Source organism: Rousettus aegyptiacus, unplaced genomic scaffold (assembly GCF_014176215.1).
Source record: "Rousettus aegyptiacus isolate mRouAeg1 unplaced genomic scaffold, mRouAeg1.p scaffold_m13_p_16, whole genome shotgun sequence".
Classification (NCBI taxonomy): Eukaryota; Metazoa; Chordata; class Mammalia; order Chiroptera; family Pteropodidae; genus Rousettus; species Rousettus aegyptiacus.
In genome coordinates, this window is record NW_023416291.1 from 53,097,909 (window position 1) to 53,119,968 (window position 22,060).

At 65.9% G+C, this 22,060-nt stretch overlaps 1 protein-coding gene across 5 annotated transcripts in view; it reads right to left on the reverse strand.

Annotated features, from left to right (window-relative positions):
• NFIC (nuclear factor I C) overlaps nt 1-22,060 on the reverse strand; it is a 56,324-nt gene that overhangs the window by 22,390 nt on the left and 11,874 nt on the right. For all 5 annotated transcript variants that reach the window (XM_036234117.1, XM_016163491.2, XM_016163489.2 and 2 more), the window contains exon 2: nt 18,772-19,303. In XM_036234117.1, the coding sequence (XP_036090010.1) occupies nt 18,772-19,303 (532 nt within the window). The remainder of the gene's footprint in view (nt 1-18,771; nt 19,304-22,060) is intronic.

Genomic DNA, 22,060 nt, shown 5'->3' on the forward strand with positions numbered 1-22,060 from the left:
CAGGCCCTTCGCTGCGTGTCCCTGGGCACGCCCTCCGCGTCACCGAGCCCCATCTCACCCGCAGGTCGGAGCCGAGCTGTACCGCCACCGACCTCCTCGGGTCCCTCAGTGCCTCCTGAGCGCCAAACGCTTGAGGGACTGGGGGACGCAGCAGTGGCCGAGACACACTCCCTGCCCCGGCCCTGACGTCCGAATGTGGGGAGCAACGGGCGGCGAGCAAACGGTCAAGGAAACCCGGGGGACGGCTTCAGGCCACGCCAAGGGCGGTGGGGGGGCGCACACCCCGGAGGGGCCAGCGGCGGCCCCTGACCTGTGGCGGGCTGGGCCTGGAGCCCCGGGCTGGCGCACGAAGTCGCCGCCCAGGACCCTACATCCGACAGTGAACACCCAGTGAGCCGTCCCTCTGCCGATGTGGGGCTGCAGGTTTCACTTCTACTGACTCATTTAAGCTTAGAAACCGCCCCAGGAGAGACGAGCAACTATCGTCCCCACGTTCCAGGAGGGGAAACCGGCGCAGGGGACATCCCTGCAGTGAGGCCGGCGGCCCTGGGTTACCCGAACGGGGCGGATGAATCACCCAAGGCCACGCAGCAGAGAGGACGGGCAAGCCGACCCGGCTCTGTCTGCCGCCTCTTAAAAACACATCAATGAGCATCTCCTTGAATTTTGCGTAACGACGACCAGGCCGGCTCATTTCCCGTTTCCTCCTGATCTCGTGGCCCGTCTGCAGCCCGGCCCAGGCCAGGCACGCGCTTTGTCCCTGGTGCTGCTCGGAAAGTGTTCTCGCTGCGTGAGGAAATTGCGGACGGACACACTGAACAAGGGAGCAGGACCCCGGAGGCCGACGGCCGATCGGGGGGCGTCCTGTGGCTGGGCCTCGCAGGACGAACACGCTTTCCTGAGCACGGCGTCGCCGTGGGGGTCTCGGGGCACGTGGGGGGCTTTCAGAGCCTGCAGCTGCACTGAGGGCTCGGAGGAGAGGCGGAGAGGTGGCAGGTCCCAGACTCGCCCGCGCTTGGGGCGTGTCCCGGAAGCTACGGCCGTGCCCCCGGACCTGGGTCTGAGTCCCAGCCCTGGCACGGCCCGGCGTGTGGCCCTGGGCTCCTCGTTTCTCTCCGCCCTCCGAGCCTCGGTTTTCCCCATCTGCCCAGTGGACACCCGCAGCCGTAGCCTGACTCGGAGGGTCTGCTGTTCGGGGGACAGCATTTTGCCAAACTCATTAGTGAAATGAGCTCTGTGCCCCTCCTCTGCCCGCCTCCCTCTGGTCACAGCCGAAGTCCTCCCCGCAGCCCTCCCCTCCTCCCTCTCCCCCCCTCACTCGCTCCGGTCCAGCCGACCGGCCCCCTTGCTGCTCCTCTAACATGCCGGGCACGGTCCCGCCCCAGGGCCTTCGCACGGGCTGGGCCCTCTGCCTGGAACACTGTTCCCTCAGCATCTCCCCTATCCCAGGACCTTCTTCCTCAAAGATCTCAGCGAGACACACGGGCAGGAAGCATGACTAACCGCGCGCACGCTACCACAAGCGAGACGCTGGCCCTCGACAGCAGATGTATTTGAAGTGACACCCCGGTTTGGCTGGGGACCAGCGCTCTTGACTTCCCAGGTCCGTGGGGTGTTCGTGTGGAGCTGGAACGTCGCCACCCCTGTGGCCTTCTGCTCACACAAACACGTGATCACGGCGACAACAGAAGCGCAACCGGGGTCTCGCTGACGCGGTGTACAGACTGTTCTTTCCTGTCCGTGGCCACGAGCCCAAATTTGGCCTGTCCCAGCACATGACAAAGGCGCCGTGGTGGCCTCCGGCGCCGCCCTTCCCGCCCCGGAGCACCCACCCCCCCAAGGGCTCCCGCCAACTCCCTTCACCAGGATGAAGGTGGCTGGAGCTTCCGCGGCCCATAACCAGGAGACAGATGACCGTGCCACCCGGCATTCGTGTCCCGGCCGTTTGCTGACCGCCTACTGCTCGCCAGGCATCGGGGAGATGTCAGAGAGCCCGGGGGGACGGGCAGGAGACAAGCAAACACAAGAGGCCTGAGATAATCTCACACGGTTCCAGGTTTCGCCGAGGCAATGAGACCGAGTGAGGCGACTTTCAGCACAGAAGTCAGGCAGAACCTCTCTGAGGAGGTGACTTTAGTGACGAGGACTCAGGAGGGGAAAGGAGCTGGCAGCCCTGGGGAGAGCTGGGGCAGATGGCGCAGCAAGAGCAAAGGGCCTGGGGCAGGAATAAGCGAGGGCCGCGTGCGGAATGGGGACGGACCTCGGGGGTCAGACGCGGTGAGCAGAGGGGATCGAAGGGGGCGGCAGCTGGCCCACCCGGGGCCCCGCGGGCTGCGGCGAGAAGCTTGGGTGTTCTCCTCAGGCACGACGAGGAGAGAGATGACTCGATCTGCGTTAGGTTTTCAAATGTCTGGTAATGAGGCCGTGGAGAGATCGGAGCCCTCCCGCAGCGCCGGTGGGAAGGTAAAACGGTGCGGCCACCATGGAGAACAGCTTGGGGGTTGCTCCAAGGTCAAACACAGGCTCTCCCAATGAGCCGGAGATTCCACTCCGAGGTACGGACCCCGAAGAACTAAGAGCACAGGTGCAAACAGATCTTCACGCACCGACAGCGGCATCGTTCGCGACGGCCAACGGGTGGAAACGCCCAAGTGTCCGCAACGGACGGATGGACACGGACAAGCACAACGTGGTCCACCCAGACAACAGAATATTATTCAGCCTTTAAAAAGGAAGGGCGTTCTGACACCTGCTACGCGGATGGACCTGGCGGGCACTGTGCTCAGGGAAGCGAGCCAGTCACAGAAGGACAAATAGTGTATAGTCTACTCACAGGAGGTCCCCAGAGGAGTCCAATCCAGAGACAGGAAGCAGTTTGTGGAGCCAGGGGTTGGGGGAGGGGAGGGAAGTGAGCGTGTAATGGGGACAAAGTATCCGTTCCGGATGCTGAGAAAGTCCTGGAGACTGGACCGTAGTGGCTCAGCAATGTGCCTGTGCTTAATGCCGCTGAACTGTGCACTTAACAGTGGTTAAGGTGGCAAACTGTAAGTTCTATTTTACCACAACACACACACACACACACACACACACACACACACACACACACGTCCAGTCCCTGGCTGCTGAGTGGATTCTGGACTCGGCTGCGGGGACGGGGGAGGAGGCATGGGCCGGCATCCCGGCAGGCCTACCAGCCTGGCCCAGGGGGATGGCCTCGGGATGGACAGAGGGGTCATACTCAATTCATCTTCGGGATGTAGAAAGGACAGGACTTGCCGAAACCATAATGACACGTGCTTAAAACCTGGCGGGGTACGGGAGAGCCGGCCGTTCCCACTGGGCACAGCGGCTCGTCCGCTGGACCAGCGTCAGCGACCACGGCGAGCTCGCCGGGTTCATTTTCCAGCCTCAGCGCCTGGCCGGCTTTGCCGGCTGCCCTGCCGCCCTGCCCCGGCCGCCTCCCAGCACCAGCCGGCTGGAGAGAGAGCCAAAGCCAGGCCCTGGAATCCCCAGCTGCTGGTGTTGCCAGCCGTCTTTAAACACCAGCGGCTAAGGGTCTACTCTCCTCGCCCTGGAAGGCCCTGCCGCGCACACACGACCCCGGCCTCCGTCCCCACCACGCTCCTGCCAGGCACCGTCCCTGCCCGTCTCCTGCTCAGGCAAACGCTCGCCATCTTTCCCAGCCCAGATGAACACCATCCCCTAGCCCTCCGTCCGAACCTTTGTCCTAGCCCCCATGACAGTGGACTGAGCCTGGGTCTGTAAATATGTTACAGGCCAAACCCTTCCCTGTGGCCCACACGGCCCTGCGTGACCTGCCCCGTCCCCGCCCCACCTCGCCCTCCCCTCCTGCCCCTCCCCCTCGCTCACGCTGCTCCAGCCGCACGGGCCTCCTCACTGCTCAACATGCCAGGCCCTGGCCTGCCCCCGGGCCTTTGCACGAGCCGTCCGCCGTCCGTGGAATGTCTTTCCTGCAAACGCCTGCCTGGCTCACTCCCTCGCTTATTCAGGGCTCTGCTCAAATGCGGTTTATGTGTCCACGAGACCAGGCGCTGGATCTGGGCTCGACGTTGGGGAAGCTTGAGAACTCGCCTCCTCGTGTCCCTCCCAAGACGTGTGACGGCAGATTCCGTGTACGTCCAGTTCTGTTACGACCCGTTTGGGGTCCCTGAGCCCCCACCCCCATCCCATACTAGTGTCTGTGCAAAGCCGCATGAGGGAAACTGCGATTCTTTCTTTTGTCACACGTATCGAGTGCCTACTGTGCACCAGGCCCTGTACTAGGCTCCCGGGATGCAGCAAAGAATTAAACGAACAGACGGGAAGTCCTGCCCATGAGGTTCCCGGTCATGGGTTGCCACCCAGCCATCCTGAGGACGGCCAGAGCTGGAGCCACACCAGGGAGGCCTTAGGCCAGACTGAACTTGGACTTCCCCTGTGGTGTGGCAGAGGGACCAGAACCCAAGTTGCCCTGGGCTTCAAGGCATTCCCTGGAGATACCCGCTCCTGGACCTGTGGACAGAGGAACTCCGTGGGCCCCCAAGGCCAGTGGCAGTGAGCAGTGGCTGTGGGTCCCCGCTGTGCTGTGTGACCGCACAGAGAGCCCTGTCCCTCTCTGGGCCTGGACATCTGCACACAGAGGCTCGGAAACACCACGCAGCCCTTCTGCGGGCGCTGTCCAGCCAAGTCACAGGGGAAAGGCCAGATGCCAGGCGACCGGGGCGCCACGGGGCCCCCAGGGCCTGGGCTGCGCCTCCTGGACAGGAAGCGGGGCGCAGGGGCGGGGGCTGCGCTCGGGCCAGGGGCTCCCGCCGGGGCTCCCGCCTGTCCTTCCGGCCCGTGGCGGGCCGCGAGTCTGGGCCACACTTTCCATCTCCCTCTCCCCCGCGGCCGCCTGGGCCGCAGCCAACCTGCTTCGGAATCACTTTCAAAGAAAAGTTTCTTTTTCCTCCCACCCAGCGCCCTCACCCCCGCCTGCCGCCTGCACAGGCCGGCCAGGCCCCGTCCCCGTCCCCGTTCCTGTCCCTGTCCCTGTCCCCGGCCCGGTCCCGTCCCCGGCCCCGGCCCCGTCCCGTCCCCGGCCCCGGCCCCGTCCCGTCCCCGGCCCCGTCCCCAGCCCCGGCCCCGGCCGCTCGTGGACGCCTCGGGCCGCGGCCGCCCCGGGCCGTGCGGGGCGCGCGGGGCGCTGCGAGGGGCGCCGGCGGCCGTCTCGGGGGCCCCGCAGGCCGCAGGCCCGCTGCGGGGCCCGCAGGCAGGGACTCGCCCTTGGCGGCCACCCCACCGCATGACATCACCGCCCGGCGGCCATTTTCCCGGCCGCTCGGCTTCCAGACGCTTCTCCCGGCTGGGCGGCCATTTTGTGCGCGGGCCTGGCCCGAGCCGGGGCGCCCGGGGTGGGGTGCGTGGGGCGCCCGCGCCGCGTGTGCGCACGCGCGGCCGCCGCAGCCCCGGGGCCCAGGGCGCAGGTGCCCGCAGGGCGGTGCGTGCGGGGGGGGGCTCGGCCCGGAACCCTGCAGCCCGCGCCCCGCACCCCGGCACCCCGCACCCCGGCACCCCAGCTCCGGGCTCCAGCCGCCGCGGCCCCCTCCACTGCCACTGGGCGCTACCGAGCTCCGGTGGCACCAAGGACGTGAAAAACAAGGTTAAAAATACCCACATGCGCACCCTCGACCCCCCCTTGGGCCCCTCCAATGTCAAATGTGTCAACACCCCCGGGGAGGGGGGGGCGACTTAAAATAACTCGCTGTTTACATTTGGAGCAAATTCTTGGCTTCTCCAGCAGCCAAGCCAAGGCCTCCTCCCGCCTCCCTGGCAGGCCTGCCTGGTTCGGCCGCGGGGTGTGGAGGGGAGGCCGGGCCAGCCAGGGGGGGACCCCGGGAGCCACATGTGCCCGCGGGCCCAACGCACATGTGCGGAGCCGCAGGCAGGCGACGGGCCAGCCCCGGAAGCCATCTGTGGCCACATGGTGGACAGAGCCCGGGAGGGGGGCGGGGACGGCCGCAGCACTCTCTGTGCCAAGGATGGGCGCAGCGCAGGGGGCCGCCCCTCCCGCTCCCCTTCCTTCCCATGTTTCTGGGGCCGAGTCACCGACCCAGCAGCCCCGGGAGGGGGCTCAGGAGGCCGGAGCCTGGCGGCCTGGCCACGGGAGGCCCCAGGAGCAGGGCAGAGTCAGCCCTCGACTGTGTGGCTTCAGGCAAGCCCTGCCCCTCTCTGGGCCTCGGCGGAGCGCGCCCGAGCCTTGGAGCGGGGCCGGCAGACCGGCTCCCATCCCCGTTTCGCCTGGGGCAGGGTGGGCAGGGAACAGACGCGCTGTGGCCCCTCTCCATGCTTTAGTTTCACTTTCTGCAGAAAATGGGTGTTGCGCTGTGCGCAGGGCAGATCGTAGGGTGCTTCATTTCACAGGCGCGGAAATCGGGGACCAGGGATGACGGGCTTGCCCTAGGTCTCATGGGCGGTCCCTGGCCCAGCTGCTGCGGTTCGGATGCCCACATTTTTAACCCACTAGCTCCGTGCAGGAGGAGACTGGAAACCAGAGGGCCCCAGCAGGGGCAGTGCGGCCTCTCTTCCTGGAGTCGGGCCCATAGTTGGTGCTCAATAAATGCTCGCACATAGTTGGCACTCAATAGATGCTTTCAGACAAGTGAATGATTATTCCAGCAGAGCCTGGCATACAGTAGGCACACTGTACATGCTTACTGAACAAGTAAGTGGGATTATCCTGATAGGGCCAGGCATACAACAAGTGCAAAATAAATGCTTGTCAGACAAAGGAATCTGAGGAACATCGGGAAGATTAGGGGGTATTCAGAAGGAAAGGACAGGTTTAAGGGGATGAAGACGCCAACCAGTGCCAACCCAAAGGATTTCTGACAATAGCCCAGGCAGGGTGTGAAATGTCACCGAAACAACGTCCATCTCGGTCCCCGTGGTCCTTTGAGGATCAGCATAAATCTAATTTGAGAAGCTGCCCTTCCCAACTGCTCCAGGTTCTGGGAAGAACCTGCGGCAAAAGGACAAGGCAGGGACAGGAAGGAACCTGGCCTGGGGGGCCATGAGGGCTTCCTGGAGGAGGGGACATTTGAGCTGGAGCATGGATGTCTATGAGTGGGAGTTTGCCAGGCGCAGAATGGGTTTGTGGGGACAGACGACAGTGTATGAAAAGGTGAGAATCACAGCAGCTTCCACTGAGCTTGACACAGCCCCAGGAGCTCCCTACAGACTAGCAGAGGTGCGCTGGGGGCCTGGGTGCGGTTCGGCCATTGGTCTCAGCGCTCGCAGCCGGGATTCGAACCACACAGAGCAATGGCTGCACTGCCTGCTGCCTGGCTAAATGTGTCTGGTTCTGGCAGGGGCTGGGCAGCGCGCAGTAGGGGGAGGAGTGCACAGTGGGGGGACAGCGCACAGTGGGGGGCAGCACACAGTGGGACAGCACACAGTGGGGGCAGCACACAGTGGGGGCAGCGCACAGTGGGTGTGCAGCGAAGGTCCGAGGCGGGACACTGGCCCGTTTCAGTCCTTCGACAGAGCAGGTGAGCCAGGCCTGCTCCCCCAGAGCTAGACCGGGGTCACCATTCCTGCACTGAGGGGCTTGGCTATGACAAGCTTCCCCGTGGGACCCCCAGGAATCTGCTTAAACCCTTGCCGCCTCTTCCCAGTGTCCGGAAATCCCTACCAACCCCGGCCATGGGCCTGTTTCATGGGTTTGGAAGCTGAGGCACAGCGAATGGCCCGGAGCCAGACCATTTGTTCCAGGGGCTCCTTGGTTCTGGGGTGTCAGGACCACGTGGCAAGGCTGCTCCAGCCCCCCTCTGCCCCTGCTTGGCAGGGTGGGTCCTGGCCAGTCCCGGGCTCTCTCTGGGTCCATTTCCCCAGCTGTCACACGGGGCTGAGGCTGCAAACTTTCTGAGCAGGGAGTCTGGCCGGGTGCCACGGGGGTTTTGTGGCAGTTGTCCCCATTTTACAGGAACGAATCGGGGGCTCTGGAAAAGTCAGTGTGTCACCCAGTGGCACCCGTCTCATTAAGTACTGTGGGTTCCCCGCTGCGGGCCTCCTGTGCCGGGGGCTCCCCCAGCCCCCGCCTCCTGCTGGCCGCCGCATCGGCACCCACCGTGTGCTGGGTCCTCACCGTCCCCGCTGGACAGTGAGAGACTGTCGGTCAGTCATGACGCTAGCCGGAGACTCATTTCACCGGTGAGGACACCGAGGCTCAGGGGCGGGGCAGGTCCCGGCCCGAGATCCGGAGTAAAAGTGGGAAGGCCAGCCGGGGCCGGGGCGGTTGGCAGGTGCCCGCCCGGCCCGCCCTGAGCCCTGTGGGCCGCCCGGGCACCTGAGCCACATCCCGACTTGCCCGCTAACAACGTCGCGATCCCAGGAGTGTCGCTGGGTGTGTCTGAGACTGGTGCCCTCGCCTTGCCCCTCCCGTCCTCGCATATTCCCAGGCAGGTGCTGCTACAGGCAGGAGGTGGGGGGCGGGGGCGGCGCGGCAGGGCCAGTGCCAGACTCAGAAGGTGGCCACGTGATCTGGGGGACCGACTTGCACCGTCCGACGCGGCCCAGGCTGACAATCGCCACTAAGTTCTCACACCTCCGGAATCCGCCTCTGCCTCTGCCTGGCAGGGCCCCATCATCGCTCACCTGAACCAGTGCGGGGGCCTCCGCCTGGGTCTCTCCACTGCCATCCACGCCCCCACCCCGCAGTCCGTCCTCCCCGCTGCGACCACAGGGCACCTGTGAGGCGTTCCTCCTGTGCCCTCGGCCCTCCTGGGCTCTCACCTCCCTCTGAGTAAGAGCCCAGGCCTGTGGTCCGGCCCCTCCCCGCCCTCCCCACTCCCTCTCTGCCCCTACGCACGCTGCTCAGGCCACACGGGCCTCCTGCTGCTCCTCCAACAGGCCAGGCCTGGTCCTGCCCCAGGGCCTTTGCCCGGGCTGTGCCCTCTGCCGGGCGTGCCCTTCCCTCATGCAGTCCCACCCTGGTCCCTCCCCCTCGCCCCTCGGGTCTCGGCTCCGTGGGAAGTCCTCGCGAGGACCTCCCGCGGGCAGCCCACCGCGCTGTGTCCCCTGGCCCCCCTGTCTTTTTCTCAATAGCCCTCATCGCGAGCCGACGTTAATTTCTTGCTCTCTGTCTGTTCCCCCGACAGACCGTGAGCCCCACGAGGCTGGGTTTTGGTCCGCCTCGTTCAGCGTGATGTCCCTAGGACCTAGACAAGTGCCTGGCACACAGCAGGTGCTGAACGAACATTCCCCGGCGGCAGCGTGGTCCCGTCGGCCGAATGCCGAGCCTGCGTGCGCAGCAGCCTCGTGAGGCCACGGAAACCGAGGCCCAGAGAGGGACGCCACTTGCCTGAGGTCACGCAGTGAGCGCCGCCGCCTTCCTGCACTGACACCCCGCCCCCCCCCCAATGCCCAGATGGGGAAACGGCCCAGGGAGAGGAGGGAAGGACCGAGCACCAGAAGCCGGGGCGGGGGTGGGGGGGCGGCCAGGCCAGGGCTTGGCCCTGCTCGACTCGCCCGCTGGCCCTGGGAAGGGCCACGTGACAGTGAACAATGTCAGCGACGGTGGTGGTGGCGCCAGCGGCATCGACATGCGCGACCCTGGGCAGGCTCGGCGAGGGGCCCCGAGGGGGAGCCTCGGGGTGCGCGGGCCCCTTTAAGAGCCTCCCCCTCCCTAGCTGGGGCCTGGCCCGCCTCCCCTTATGTAAGCAGGCCAGCTGCCCTTGTATAACCTGGTTACATAAGAAAGTAGGGAACAGGCCTGTCCATCCGGCAGCAACCTGTCCCAGGCTGTCTGTGGGGCCGGCCCGGGGCGCCTGGGCTCCACGGTGGCCCCGAGTGGCCACGAGGTGCAGCTCGGGCCCAGGGGACACCTCCACTCCCGGAGCAGCACCCTCTGGGCTAAAGAAAGTGAAAGGCCTCTGGCCTACCGGGGGACGGGGGGGGGGGGGCGTTCCCATTGCTCTGAAGGTGAAACTGAGGCCCAGAGAGGGCACCGAGCAGCCTGGAGCTGCAGAGCTAGGGTGACGTCCGGGCCGTGCCGCCCAGCGAGAGCCTCCGTCTCTCCAGAGACAGGGCTGCAAACAGGACCCTTCCCAGCAAGGCCCGGTGTGCAGCCAGCCCTCAAGAGACGCAGCCTGAAACGTGGCGCTGGGCCTCGCTCTAAATCCTCCCGATGCTAGGAGCTGGCTCACTCGTTCCGCCCGCGGGGAGACCGAGGCACGGAGAAACGCAGGGGCGGTCACCCTGTCCGCACGGCATGTGGGCGCCTGCTCGCGAGAGGCCCGGAGTAGGCGGGCGGGCACCGCGGCTCGGCCCAGAGACTGCACCATCTGCCCCCAAACCCCTGGGGGTGAGCACGAGGAGCCCCGAACACAGATGGGGAAACTGAGGCCCGGAGAAAGGGAGGGGTACACCCAAGGTCAAACCCAAGCCCGACATGCGACATGAGTGCACTCTCCCCTCCCCCAGGCGGCCTCCCCAGCCCCGGCCTGCCCCCTGACCACGTGGGGCTGGGGCGTCTGGGTATGGCGCCCTCCCCCCCCACCATGCACCATCTTGGCGAGGGGCGGGGCTTGGGCACACAGGCCGGCTCTCCCTCCCCTCCCTCTGGGTGCTGGCCCTTTAAGGCAGCGGGCTGCCAGGGCTTGTCCCCGGGTGACCCTGAGGGGCGGGCGTGGTCGGGAACAAGGAGCCCATTCAGCTGCCACCTCCGGGCAGCCCACAGGCCGGCCTGGGGTGAGAGGCGGGGAGCAGACCGGCAAAGGCAGGGAGGCCAGGGGTGGGCCGAGCAGAGATCGGGACAGGGAGAGAGACAGAGACACAGAGACACCGAAAGGGAGGCGGCCGGTCGCGCTGAGGCGTGCGGCCCGCCCGCCCCCACCAGGCTGCAGCCCCCAAAGCTGCTCCTCGATCCAGCTGAACCTGGCGTCGCACGCCAGCACCGACGTCCTCTGGGCCCCAAGTGGGGCTCCTGGGACATTCTGGGGAGGCCACTGACACACCCCTAATGGCCCCTTCCCGGGCACCCTCTTGGGCCCCCTGAGCCACGGGACCTGGCTTCGAATCCCAACTCCGCCCCTTATCTGTGCGACCTCGGCCCGTGGCTTTGCCTCTCTGGGCCTCGAGTTCCCCGTCTGTTAAACGCAGTTAATGATCGTCCCTACCCCCGTGGGAGTCAGGTGACATGCAATGCTACCAACGCTTCGTGGCCCATGCCGACTGCAGCCCGGTAAGCCCTCGACACGCCTGCAGCTCCTGCTGGCTCCCCGACACACAGGCAGACACCCCTCGCCTCCTGCCAGACGTCACCATCGCCCGTGAGAGCCGTCGCCTTCGACCGAGGCCCTGCTAAGCGCCCCCAGCCCCGCAACGGCCTCTGGAAACAACCGGGTCCCACATCCCACACCCAGTAAACCACGGACATTTTCCAGGGATTAAATAGTCTCAATGCCTATTCCCGGCCCGCCTGCTGCCAGGGTCTCAGGGCCACGTACGCCCCGCCGACTGCTCCCTGCACAGGGCGGGGGGCCATCCAACCCCAGATGGACGGAGCCTCGGAGAAACTGAAACGCACGTCCTCCTCTCTCTGCGGCGTCTGGGCCGGATGAGCTGCCGGGTCACTGGTGTCTGACGGAGGTTCCGGACACTGGCTCCATCTTTCTGGGTCCTTGCCTCTGAGGGTTCTAGAACCCGCCCCGGGCTGTTCTAGAACCCAACTCACAGACGTCTGGAGCCTGTCCTCGGGTGAGCAAACACTCGACAAAAAGAGTGCTGGACCTTGCTTCCAGACGCCCGGAAATCCCGCTCGGGAAACTGGGGATCCTGCTCCCCGATGGTTAAGAATTCACTTGAGGAGTTCTGGAGCAAGGACCATCCAGAGGACTCTGGGTCCGCTTCCCGGGGGCCGAAATAGCCCAGTTCAAAGGGGTCTAAGGCTTCACGTTAGTTCAGTGGTTCTTGCGGGGTGATGATTCTCCCCGGGGACGCTGGGTGACGTCTGGAGATATTTTTTGTTGTCACAATCGGCAGGGGGAGGGGAGGGACCAGGGATGCTGCTTCACACCCCACAGAGCCCGGGACGACCCCCTAGGGAGTGGCCCGCCCGGATGGGGACACCTCATCTTCCCCTCAAAAGCCCCAGGTGACACCGTCTAAACGCCACTCCCCGCCTTCGCACGGCCCAACGTGGCAGGCCGGAGGTCCGCCTCGGAATGCTCCAGAACGCGGATGTCCTGGAGCCGAGCCGCCTGACGCGGCGCGCACTGCCCACACGTGGCGCTGGCGCCTCGAACGTGGCAGGTCGGAGTGGAGGCACGAGCGTCCGGACGTGCCGACTTTCACAGACCTGGGACGAAACAGGACGCAAAATATCTCAGCGACCTTTTAGTGGTTACGATGTGTCAACACGGCACCGTTTCGGACGTCCTGGGTAAGTAGAATAGGCCACTGGAATGAATTTCCCCTGCCGGTTCACACGTGCAGGTGTGAATACAGGAAAACGTTGCACACGCGGCTCGCACTGCGCCGTCCTGGGCCGGGCGGTGCTGGGATGCAGCGCGGAGAATTCCAGAATCGCCTGCGGCCAAGGACCCCGGCTCTGGGAATCCGAGAACGCGTCCCTCGGGGAGGATTTGCAGCCGCCTCAGCTCTGGCACCCCAGAGACCCCCTGGCCCCAGCCCTGGAACCCCTTCCCAAACTGCAAGTCATTCATTCTGAGATCTGCGGGCCCCCTTTTCCCCGCGCTGGTGCCCCACAAGTTGGCCTGGAATGGAAGACGGGTCGACGAAGAGCAGCCTTGGCAGTGCCGCCGCCCTCCCTGGGCCTCGGTTTCCCCACGCGGACATGACATCCGTCGCCGAGTGCCCCCTCCCTCATCCCTCACCGACTGCGACCATCTGTGACTTCCTGCCCACACCCAGCTGGAGCGAGAGGGGCTGGCCTGGCAGCTGGCTGGGAAGGGGGGCCCGGAGATGTCCCTAGCTGCCCTCGGCCACCCCCCAGCTCCCCGGGCACGGGGCCAGGGTGCCAACTGCAGCCCCGTCACTCCGGGGTGCGGTGTGCTGCCTTCCGCTTCTGCTGGCTCCTCGGCGGGCCGGGCCTGCTCGTGGGACAAGGGGACCCTCGTGGCCGCCTCAGCACCCCGGCCCTGTGTGCGGACGTGCAACCCGGACGCAGGCGCAGAGGCGTCTGCCGGGGTGGGGGGCACCTACCCGGCTCTGCCATGTCTGAGCGCCGCCATGCGGAGATGCCGCCCCTTCTCACAGATGCCGCCTGAGTCCCCACTGCGGATACTCCGGGTGCTGATCTCGCAGATACAAAAACAGAAGCCCAGAGACGGGTCGGAGCGGGGCCGGGGTCGGAGCGGGTCCAGGACCGAGCGGGGCCGGGTCGGAGCGGGGCCGGGGTCCACAGGGATGCTGGTGGCAGTGGCCATGAGCGTGATCACCATTCTACGGCCATCACTGACATTCCGCCCCATGAACTACTCATCCCCATGTTATACGCGGAAGAGGCATCGCTACTTATCCATCGTTATTAACAAAAAATAGCTCTCTAAATCGCGGTACGAAAGCACCACCATAAAATTTACTGTTTTAACCGTTTTTAAGTCGACTCATACACTCCTGACTGCGAGTTGCTTTGCAGCCCCCCGGTGGGCTCTGCGCCCGCTGTGTAAGCAGGACCCTCACCTGTTGGTCCCTCCCGCCCGCTAACGGAGGCTTCCCGCCATCGCTATAAATACCGCGTCAGCTGGCATCCGGGCCTCACACCCGTGCGGCACCGCCGGACAGCTGGCACACCTGGCCGCCCAGCCCGAGGAAAATCAGGCTGCCGGGAGCCCCTCGCCCTTCCGCCACCTGGACACCCGGAGGGCGACGCGGCCTGGCCCCCAGCGGGAGCCCGTCCGGGTCATGGGTGTCCCTGTGGGTTCCCTGGGTGGGCAGAAAGACTCTCGGGGTCTCGGAGCAGAACCGAGGTCTGCCCGCTGCCCCCTGCGGCCAGGACAGAGCGTTTACTCAGTGCCTCCTGCATGCTTCTCCAGGACCCCTCAATGCAGCGGACGCAGCTTAGATGCACCCCGTTTACAGAGGGGGAAACTGAGGCTCGGATGGGGACACAGCTCACGCAAGCATGGACGTGAACCATGTTGCCGTACAAAGAAACAGGCGCCCTCGTGCACCCCACGGTCCACCCTGCCTCCCAGCGCAGTGTCCAGTGCGGGACGAGGGGCACCAGATGGACGGAAACCCTCAGGCGGGGCCGGCCTGCCCTCCTCCGTGGCCCACGAGGCCCGGCCTTCCTGCCCCCACCCCGGACCAGCAAAGATAGGACTTTGCCCTAAGTCGCACAGCAGGCCAGGGGCAGCACTGTGGCCGCGCCAAGCCCCCTGCAGGCTGGGGCACGAGCTCCTGCCACCCGAGCCCCGGGTGCCCTGCGTGGAGACCCCCAGGCCCCGGGCCCGGGCATGGCAGGCCCTTTCACACGGTTCACCCCTCTGCAGCCGTACATCCGCTCTGCGCTCAGGGCGCCCCATTGCTATCATCCGCACACTGGAAGGGACTCACGTCCCACCTTGATACCAACGGGAGTGTTTTTTAGTTTTTTTTTTCCTCTTAGGGGTTTCAAGGACTCAGAATCCGTGGGTTCTAATTCCACACGGCCTCTTGGGAGCTGTGTGACCTTGGGCAAGTGCCTGATTGTCTCCGGGCCTGTTTCCTTACGGGACGCATGGGAGAAGTCCCTCTCTCCCGGGGCGGTGGACAGAATTCAAGCAGTCCAGATGAGGGATGGGCTCAGGACCGGGCCTACAGTGGGTGCTCGGTAAGTGCTCACGGTGGCGATTACCTCTGTCATTATGGCTTTCCGTTCCGTCCAGGAGGAGTTGGGGGACACCCTCCCACACCGCATTTCTCCTGCCCCCCTCCCTGGGCCGCCCCTCTCTGCTGTGAGCCTCCCAAGCCGGCCCCTGCCCGCAGCGCCATGCTGGGAGGTTGGCACCGCACAAGGCGGGCACAGGAGGCCGGCCCGCGGCGGCGTCAGCACATGGGCACCAGCTGGGCTGGCGCTGGGGCGGGCCGGCAGCTGCCCGGAGAGCGGGCCCGGCAGCCCCTCCCCCCGCCGTGGCACGGAGCCTGCCAGCCTCAGGTTTCCCGGGCCAGCGGAGGGGGCGGGGAGCCTGGCTGGGCTTCAGGGCTGGGCGGGCGGCTTCCCTCTCTGGGCCGTTTCTCCTCCAGGCTCCTTCCCAAGTGCCCTGCAGGCTGAGGAGCGCGGGGCTCTCCCATCCCTGGCCCGCCCGCCGCCCTCTCCAGCGGGCTCTCGGCCACCGAGGCCCCAGAGTGCTCACACTGGCTGCACTGGCTGCACCCCTGCCTGGTCCCCTCTCACTGCCCCGGGCCCCGGGCCTGGGCCTCGCTCGCCAGCTTCAAAAGTCACCTCCTCCGAGAGTCCCCCCCTGTTTGGAGCGCCCTGCGCCCCCCGCACCCCTGCGCCCCGCACCCCCCCGCACCCCTGTGCCCCGCGCCCCCCGCACCCTTCCCGCTTTATTTACCTCCCAGCATGTTCTTATTCATTTAACTGTGGACTGTCAGCTTCCCCGTCCCCTGCTCAGGGGCACACGGCACCTCGCCACCCCAAGCGCACGCACTTAGTAGGCAGCTCATGTCACCCCCCCCATCACAGTACCCCCAGCGGCACCCCCTGGCCTGGCCCTGGGGCACGAACTGCGTCCAGTCCCTGGAACCAGGCTCCTCTGGCCTCGGGGACGCCAGATGGGCGGCTGGGGCGGCCAAATTCAGCCCAGGAGGTGGCCTGGGCTCCAGCAGCCCAAGGCCGAAGGGACCGTCTCATGGCTGGTCCCCACCCAAACGTTCCCCAGAATAAACCACGGACGGAGGCCTGGGATTCCCCTCTGGGGCACGGCCCCACAGGTCCACCTGACACTGTGGGAAGGCAGGAGGCTTGGGGGGCGGGGCCGGCCTCGTCCCAGGACGGGGTGGGGGGCAGAGGGCAGGCCTGTGGGTTTCCGCGAGGCTCTCTGCATCTCTCTGTCTCTCCGTGCTCCTGTCTGCATCTCAGTGTGTGTGCCCTGCTGGCTCCGAGGCCTCACTCCTGACGTTGGAGGTGGTACTTCCTTTAAGCTCTACGGCAGGTGCCCCCTGACTTCCACCCTGCACCCCTCCAGAGGCCCACTGAGGCCCGCCACCAGCCCCCGTCCACTCCACGGCCTCCCAGCAGGGCTGAGTAAAGTGGATGCTGTGCTCTGGCCTAGGCGGGGACCCCATCCAGCCCTGCGACCCGCAGGCTGGGAGGTGGGAGGTGGTGGCCAGTTCTCTCTGCCATCGGACTGACATCTGCCTGGCTGAGAACACAGAATCAGGACGGGGGTCCTGGGATAAATGTCGGGGAGCCAGGGCTCAGCAGCGGTCCTGGGGGATGGCCTCGAGACTGAGGACCCTTTGGCTGGTAGAAGCCTAAGACACAGACCTGGCCTGGAGGTGGCCGAGCCGTGCCGACTGGCTTTCCACACTGCAAAGCGCGATGCCCCTCCATAGCCCTCTGCCATCGGGAGTGGCCGGGGAGGCGGTCAGTGACAGAACCTGCGTGTGCCCAAGTCCCACCTCTGCTCTCTCGACTGTGGGACCTCGGCCAGGACAGGTCCCCTCTTTGGGCCTCTGTTTTCTCATCCGTGAAATGGCTCCAATTCCTGCCTCGCGGGAATGGCACAGAATCGCTAAGACCTCAGAAAGAACATGCCCGTCAGAGAGAACGTGGAGCTGAGAGCTGGGACTCCGAGGCAGAAGCCAGAGCTTTCCACACAGGAAAGGCGTTCCGGGCAGAGGGAACAGCAAAGGCAAAGGCCCAGCGGTGGAAGATCGTAGGCATGATACAGATGTGCAACGCCCAGCTCAGGGGCCCCGGCCCTGGGCCTGCCACCCGTCTCCAGCCCTGCCAGGGCTGTGGACCGCTGACCGTGAGCATCCGACCTCCCAGCAGGTGCCTGTTTCTGAGCTTCCCACTTTACAGACAAGGCCGCAGGGCGGACAGGTGAAGGGACCCGCCCAGATCATGCAGCGGCAGGCGGTGGCTGAGCTCAGGCCCAGCCCTCGTGCCTGACCCTCGCTCCTGGCCTGCTGGGGCTGGGTCAGCTGGGGCCACTGCGAGCAGAAGCGCAGAAATCCCCTGAGGATGATGGAGCCGGCTGGAAGTAGGGGAGGGTGCGGCCTTGACCTTCCCTGGCCCTCATCTGAGGAGGCCGACCAGACTGGCCCGCAAAGGCACAGCTCGAAGGTGTCTGGGGAGGCCTGGAGGCCTGGCCTGCCTGCTGAGCCCAGCGGGGAGAGGGCTGGCTGGGGGAGGGGAGGCGCCCGGAGATTGTGCTGATGCCAGCAGAAAACTCGCTTCAAAATTTTATCAGCTCAGCGTGGAGGAGGTGGGGGCTGGGCTGGAGCTGGAGACCTGCATGGCAATGAGCTCAGGCCGCCCCTGCCCCTGGCCTCCCTGCAAACAGTCACCTCGCCCACCCTCTGACTCCGCTCCCCCCAGCGCTTCGCTGCAGGCCCCAGGGGGCCTGTTGCTAATTGGCGGGGCTGGGGGAGGGGGCAGATCAGGTCAAGGTCGAGGAATCAAGGTCAAGACTGAGAAACTCTGGCTGACTCTCCCTCCCACCACACACCACCGGAGCTCCCTGATCTCACCTAATCCTTAGGCCATCGCTGGGAGTCTGCAGGGTCCTTATCCCCGCTGTGCGGAGGGGGACACTGAGGCACAGAACACTATGTCCAAAGTCACACTAGGGCTACGTCCAAGACACAGACACACAGACAGGAAGCAGTGGCCCTGCCCTCGCCACCAGCACCCGTGACCTCGAGAGACTGGACCACGCAGCCGGCCTCCACATCGCCACCGAGGCTGCTTACCTCCGGGGACAGCCCGCCCCGTCACCGGCCAGCAATCCTGCAGACGGGCTCAGCCGCAGTTCCTGCCCCAGGGAACTGTCATGGATCTCCCCACCCTCACAAACCCTGCTCGCCCTAACCCCAGGCACCTGACCACAGAACCATGCAACCCCCGCCTGGAAGGGCCAGGGCGGGGGACCAGAGAGGGCGGCGACCTAGCCACAGTCACACAGCGCCTCACGGCACACGTGTGCGGCCCGTCGGGCCTCTGCTGGAGGTCGGAGAATCAACCAACCAGTGTTCACAGCCCCACCAGGCGTCAAGGTCAAGGTCAAGGTCAAGGCCTGCCTCTACCTTCAGACTCCTCCCCCGCCCCCTCTCCTTGAAGCCTCTCTCTTTCCCTTAGACCAGGGGACCCCAAGCCCTGAGCCACAGACCTGTACTAGTCCGTGGCCTGTTAGGAGCCAGACGGAAAAGCAGGAGGTGAAGTTCACGTGCGTGCGCGGCCGCCCCCCCACCCCCTCCCCAGCACCAGCATCTCCGCCTCAGATAATCCGGCGTTAACAGTCTCACGGGAGCACCGCACCCGTCCCTGGTGCCACAAAGGTGGGCCACCACCTGGCTTAGACCTTGGCAACGCATGAGCCCGCCCCTGGGACCCCAGCGCATGCCCACTGTCCCCCTTAGACCCTCCGTAGCGTAGCGCCGGCTCCCGCCTACAGCGCGTGAGCTGCCTCCTCCCTCCGCGGCGCCGGTGGGGCCTCCCGCCCACGCCCCCCGACCCCCGTGGGTCTGCGTCCTCCCTCCCTCGGCGCTTGTCTGCGGCCGGTGCACCCCGTCTCCCCCAGACCCCGCTCCGCCACCTGCGCGCGCCCCGCTCACCTCGCTCGCGCACGAAGTAGGCCAGGTAGAGGTCGAGCTCCTTGACGGCCACGCCGATGTGGTGCGGCTGCACGCAGAGCACGGGGTGGCCGCACTGCGCCGCCTTGACCAGGCGCTCGCCGTCGGTGCTCTCCAGCGGGATGCCCTTGAAGAGGATGACCATGACCAGGTCCAGCCGCCACACCTTGTCGGCCTGGCGCAAGCAGTCGATGCGGCGCATCTTGCCCTTCTGGTCGGGGTTGGACAGCACGCAGCCCGGCGCCTTCTTGCCGGTGATGGCCAGCACGAAGTCCTCGCGGCACTCGGGCCGGATGTCCTTGCGCAGCTTGGCCAGCAGCCGCGACGCCCACTTCTGCTTCACCTCGGCCTTCTCGCCCAGCAGCTCGTCCTTCACCGCGCGCTCCTCGTCCTTGGACATCCGCTTCTCGTGCTTCTTGAAGTACTTGCGCTTCCGCGCCTGCAGGTTGAACCAGGTGTAGGCGAAGGCGCGCACGTGGGGCAGCAGCGCCTCGATGAACGGGTGGAACTCATCCTGCAGGGCAGAGGCCAGAGGTCAGGGGAAGCTGGGGCCGGGCGCCCAGCGCCGCGCCCGCAGGCCGAGGCCTCCTGCTCAGCAGGAAGGGCCAGGCAGACCCCCCACCCCCGCCTCGCGGGGAAAACGGAGGGCACCCAGCAGAAGTTCGACGGGGGCCGGGCACGAAGCCATTGCCCAGATGGGGAAACCGAGGCCTGGACTAGGTGGGATGCGTGGGGCCAACATTCGCCATGGCTGAGATGTGAAGGGTGGTGCTGGGTATTCCAATAAAACTTTATTGACAAAAACGGAGGGCGGGCACTGGGCCCCTGGACCGTAGTGTGAGCACCAGCGGGTGCTCGGCGATGGCAGGAGAAGCCAGGGGCGTCCAGGGCTGCCTCTACTGGCCCATGGCGCAAGAAGCCATCCCTAAGCATGGCACATGCAGACAGGACTGGCTGAGGCCCGCGGCCGGAGACCAGGGACGCCCGGGCGGCAGGGGCTGATGGAAAGGGGGTTCCCGGCATAGACCCGTTGCAGGGGCCGAGGCCCGAGGAAACAGAGGTCAGAATGCTCTTGAGACAGAGGAGCTCCACCGTGGGGGTTCAGAGCTGGAGAGAGGGCCCCTGGGGGCCAGCTCACCCTGCCCTGTCCCCCACAGACCTATTCATTCCATAGATGGAAAAACTGAGGCCTGGGGAGGCTGAGCCCTGGCTAGAGCTGTGACTTCAACACGCCCCCCCCCCCCGCCACACACGCCTCATCGGCATTGCTGGGCCCATATTCCATTGCACAGACAAGGAAACTGAGGCCCCAAGAGGGGACCCAGTCATGAGGGGCTGGGCCCGGACCTCACACCGTCTGACTTCCCCTACGAGAGCCGCAGCCCTGCGGAGAGCCACACGGGAGGCCCCTGCCCTGTCCACGCGGGAGGGAGGCTGTGCCAGGCTCTCCGTCTTCCGGCAAGGGACTCCGTCTGCTGAGAACCCGCCTCACGGCTTCTCAGCCTCACGGAGCGAGACGCTCACGGAGAAAGGAAGACAGAAGAAAAACATCGGTGTCCCCTCTTGCCTGGGCTTCTTGAATGGGGTGACATCTCTTCCTGGATTGTGAACCCCATTATTCGCCCAGCTCCCCAAGCCTGCTGGCGCTGTTACTATTACTACTGATGTCGTTGCGATTATTTTGATTGCTTGCAATCTTCCGGGGGGCCGGGAAAGGCCCAAGGCTCTGCTCCCCATTTTATGATGGGGAAAGAGGCTCAGAGAGGGGCAGACACCTGGCGTAGGCCCCACGGGGTCTCGGGCCTGTGTAAGGATAAGAACCAGGGACCTGCCCCGCCACGAAGGCCATCGGCCCCCTGCTCTCCAGTGGGCTGGGGTCTCGGGAACAAAGGAGGAGCCGCTGCTCTGGGCTCTCGGTTTGCCTTCGAGATGGATGTGGCTGGGCACACCCCGGCCTGGTGCAAGCTCCCTGCTCTGCTCCGTCTCCCCTTGGGCCATCTCTGGCCATGGGGTGCTGGGGAGGAGGGGGATGACCTCAGATTTCACCTATTACTGAGGCTCTGAAAATAGCCTCCCGCCCTCGCCTGGGTGGGGCAGGACGGGGCTCGGCCTGAGTGCCCGGCTCCCCACTCCAATGTCCCCCGAAGCGTGAGTCACCGGAACAGCTGCAGCAGGCGCTGGACCTCGGGGCCCTGTTCCGCTTCCCCCCGCTCCTTGTTAACCTGCTGAGGCAGAAGAAGGACGGAGGGGCCCGTCCCCTGCCAGTTTCTGTCCAACCCCGGACTTGCTAGTCCTGTGCCGGAATGCCACTTGACACGCCAGCCCCAGAGATGCGGAGCCACTCGCCCGGGGCCACACTGCCGGGGCCGCACTGCCAGGGCCAGAGCTGGGGCCAGAGCCCGGGCTGTCTGGCCGGGGGCGGAACCGACAGGCACAGGCCTCTGCCCCCCACGGAGGGGATACCAGGACAGCAGGGGGCCAGGGCGATGGCAGGGACGTTGGCTCGCGGCTGCCACCCAAGTGCTGGCGATCACTCCGGCCCTGATAAGCGGGAGCTGGGAAGGGACAGCCGCCGAGCCAGCCAGCAGGGCAGGCGACCGTCCCCCTCCTCCCCACCTCCGCTTCTGAGCCCCTCTCCCTCAGTTCCTCTCCTGGGTCCCGGCTTCTCTCTGAGCCCCTGTCCCCTCCCGGCTCCTCCCCTCTCTGAGCCCCCCTCTCCGGGGAAGGGAGCCAGGGAGGCGGGCAGGGGCGGGAGCCCACGTCACCGGTGACTCCAGCTGGTCCTGGAGGAAGGGAGGCAAACAGTCTGTAACTGGGTCATGGACTAGCTGCCCCGTCTCCCTTCGTCCTCTCGGGGAGGTTAGGCCAGGTGAGAGGCAGGCCCGTCACTTTCTTTGTCCCACAAGACCTGCAACAACCAAGGCCTCGTCGCCAGGCACCTCCCAACGCCCTCGCCGGCTGACGGGGCAGAGGAGCGGGCCAAGGCAAGCTAGATGCCGAGAACCCTCCTGAACTCCTACACGTCCCTCAAAGCCCTAGCTGCAGTGGTCCCTCAGGCAGCCTTCCCCGCCCCCCTCAGGGCTCCTCGAGGCCGAGCCTGGGCTGCACAAGCTGGGGGCTCTGAGGGCAGCTCTTGCTCCCTCCCCCAGCCCTGAGGCCCGGGGCCGAGGCGTCCACTGCCAGGCGGACCCTGCGAGGGAGTGAGGCTGGGCGACATCGGCTTCTGTCTTCACCTTCTGTAGGACCCACGAACAAATCACTGCTCCACTTT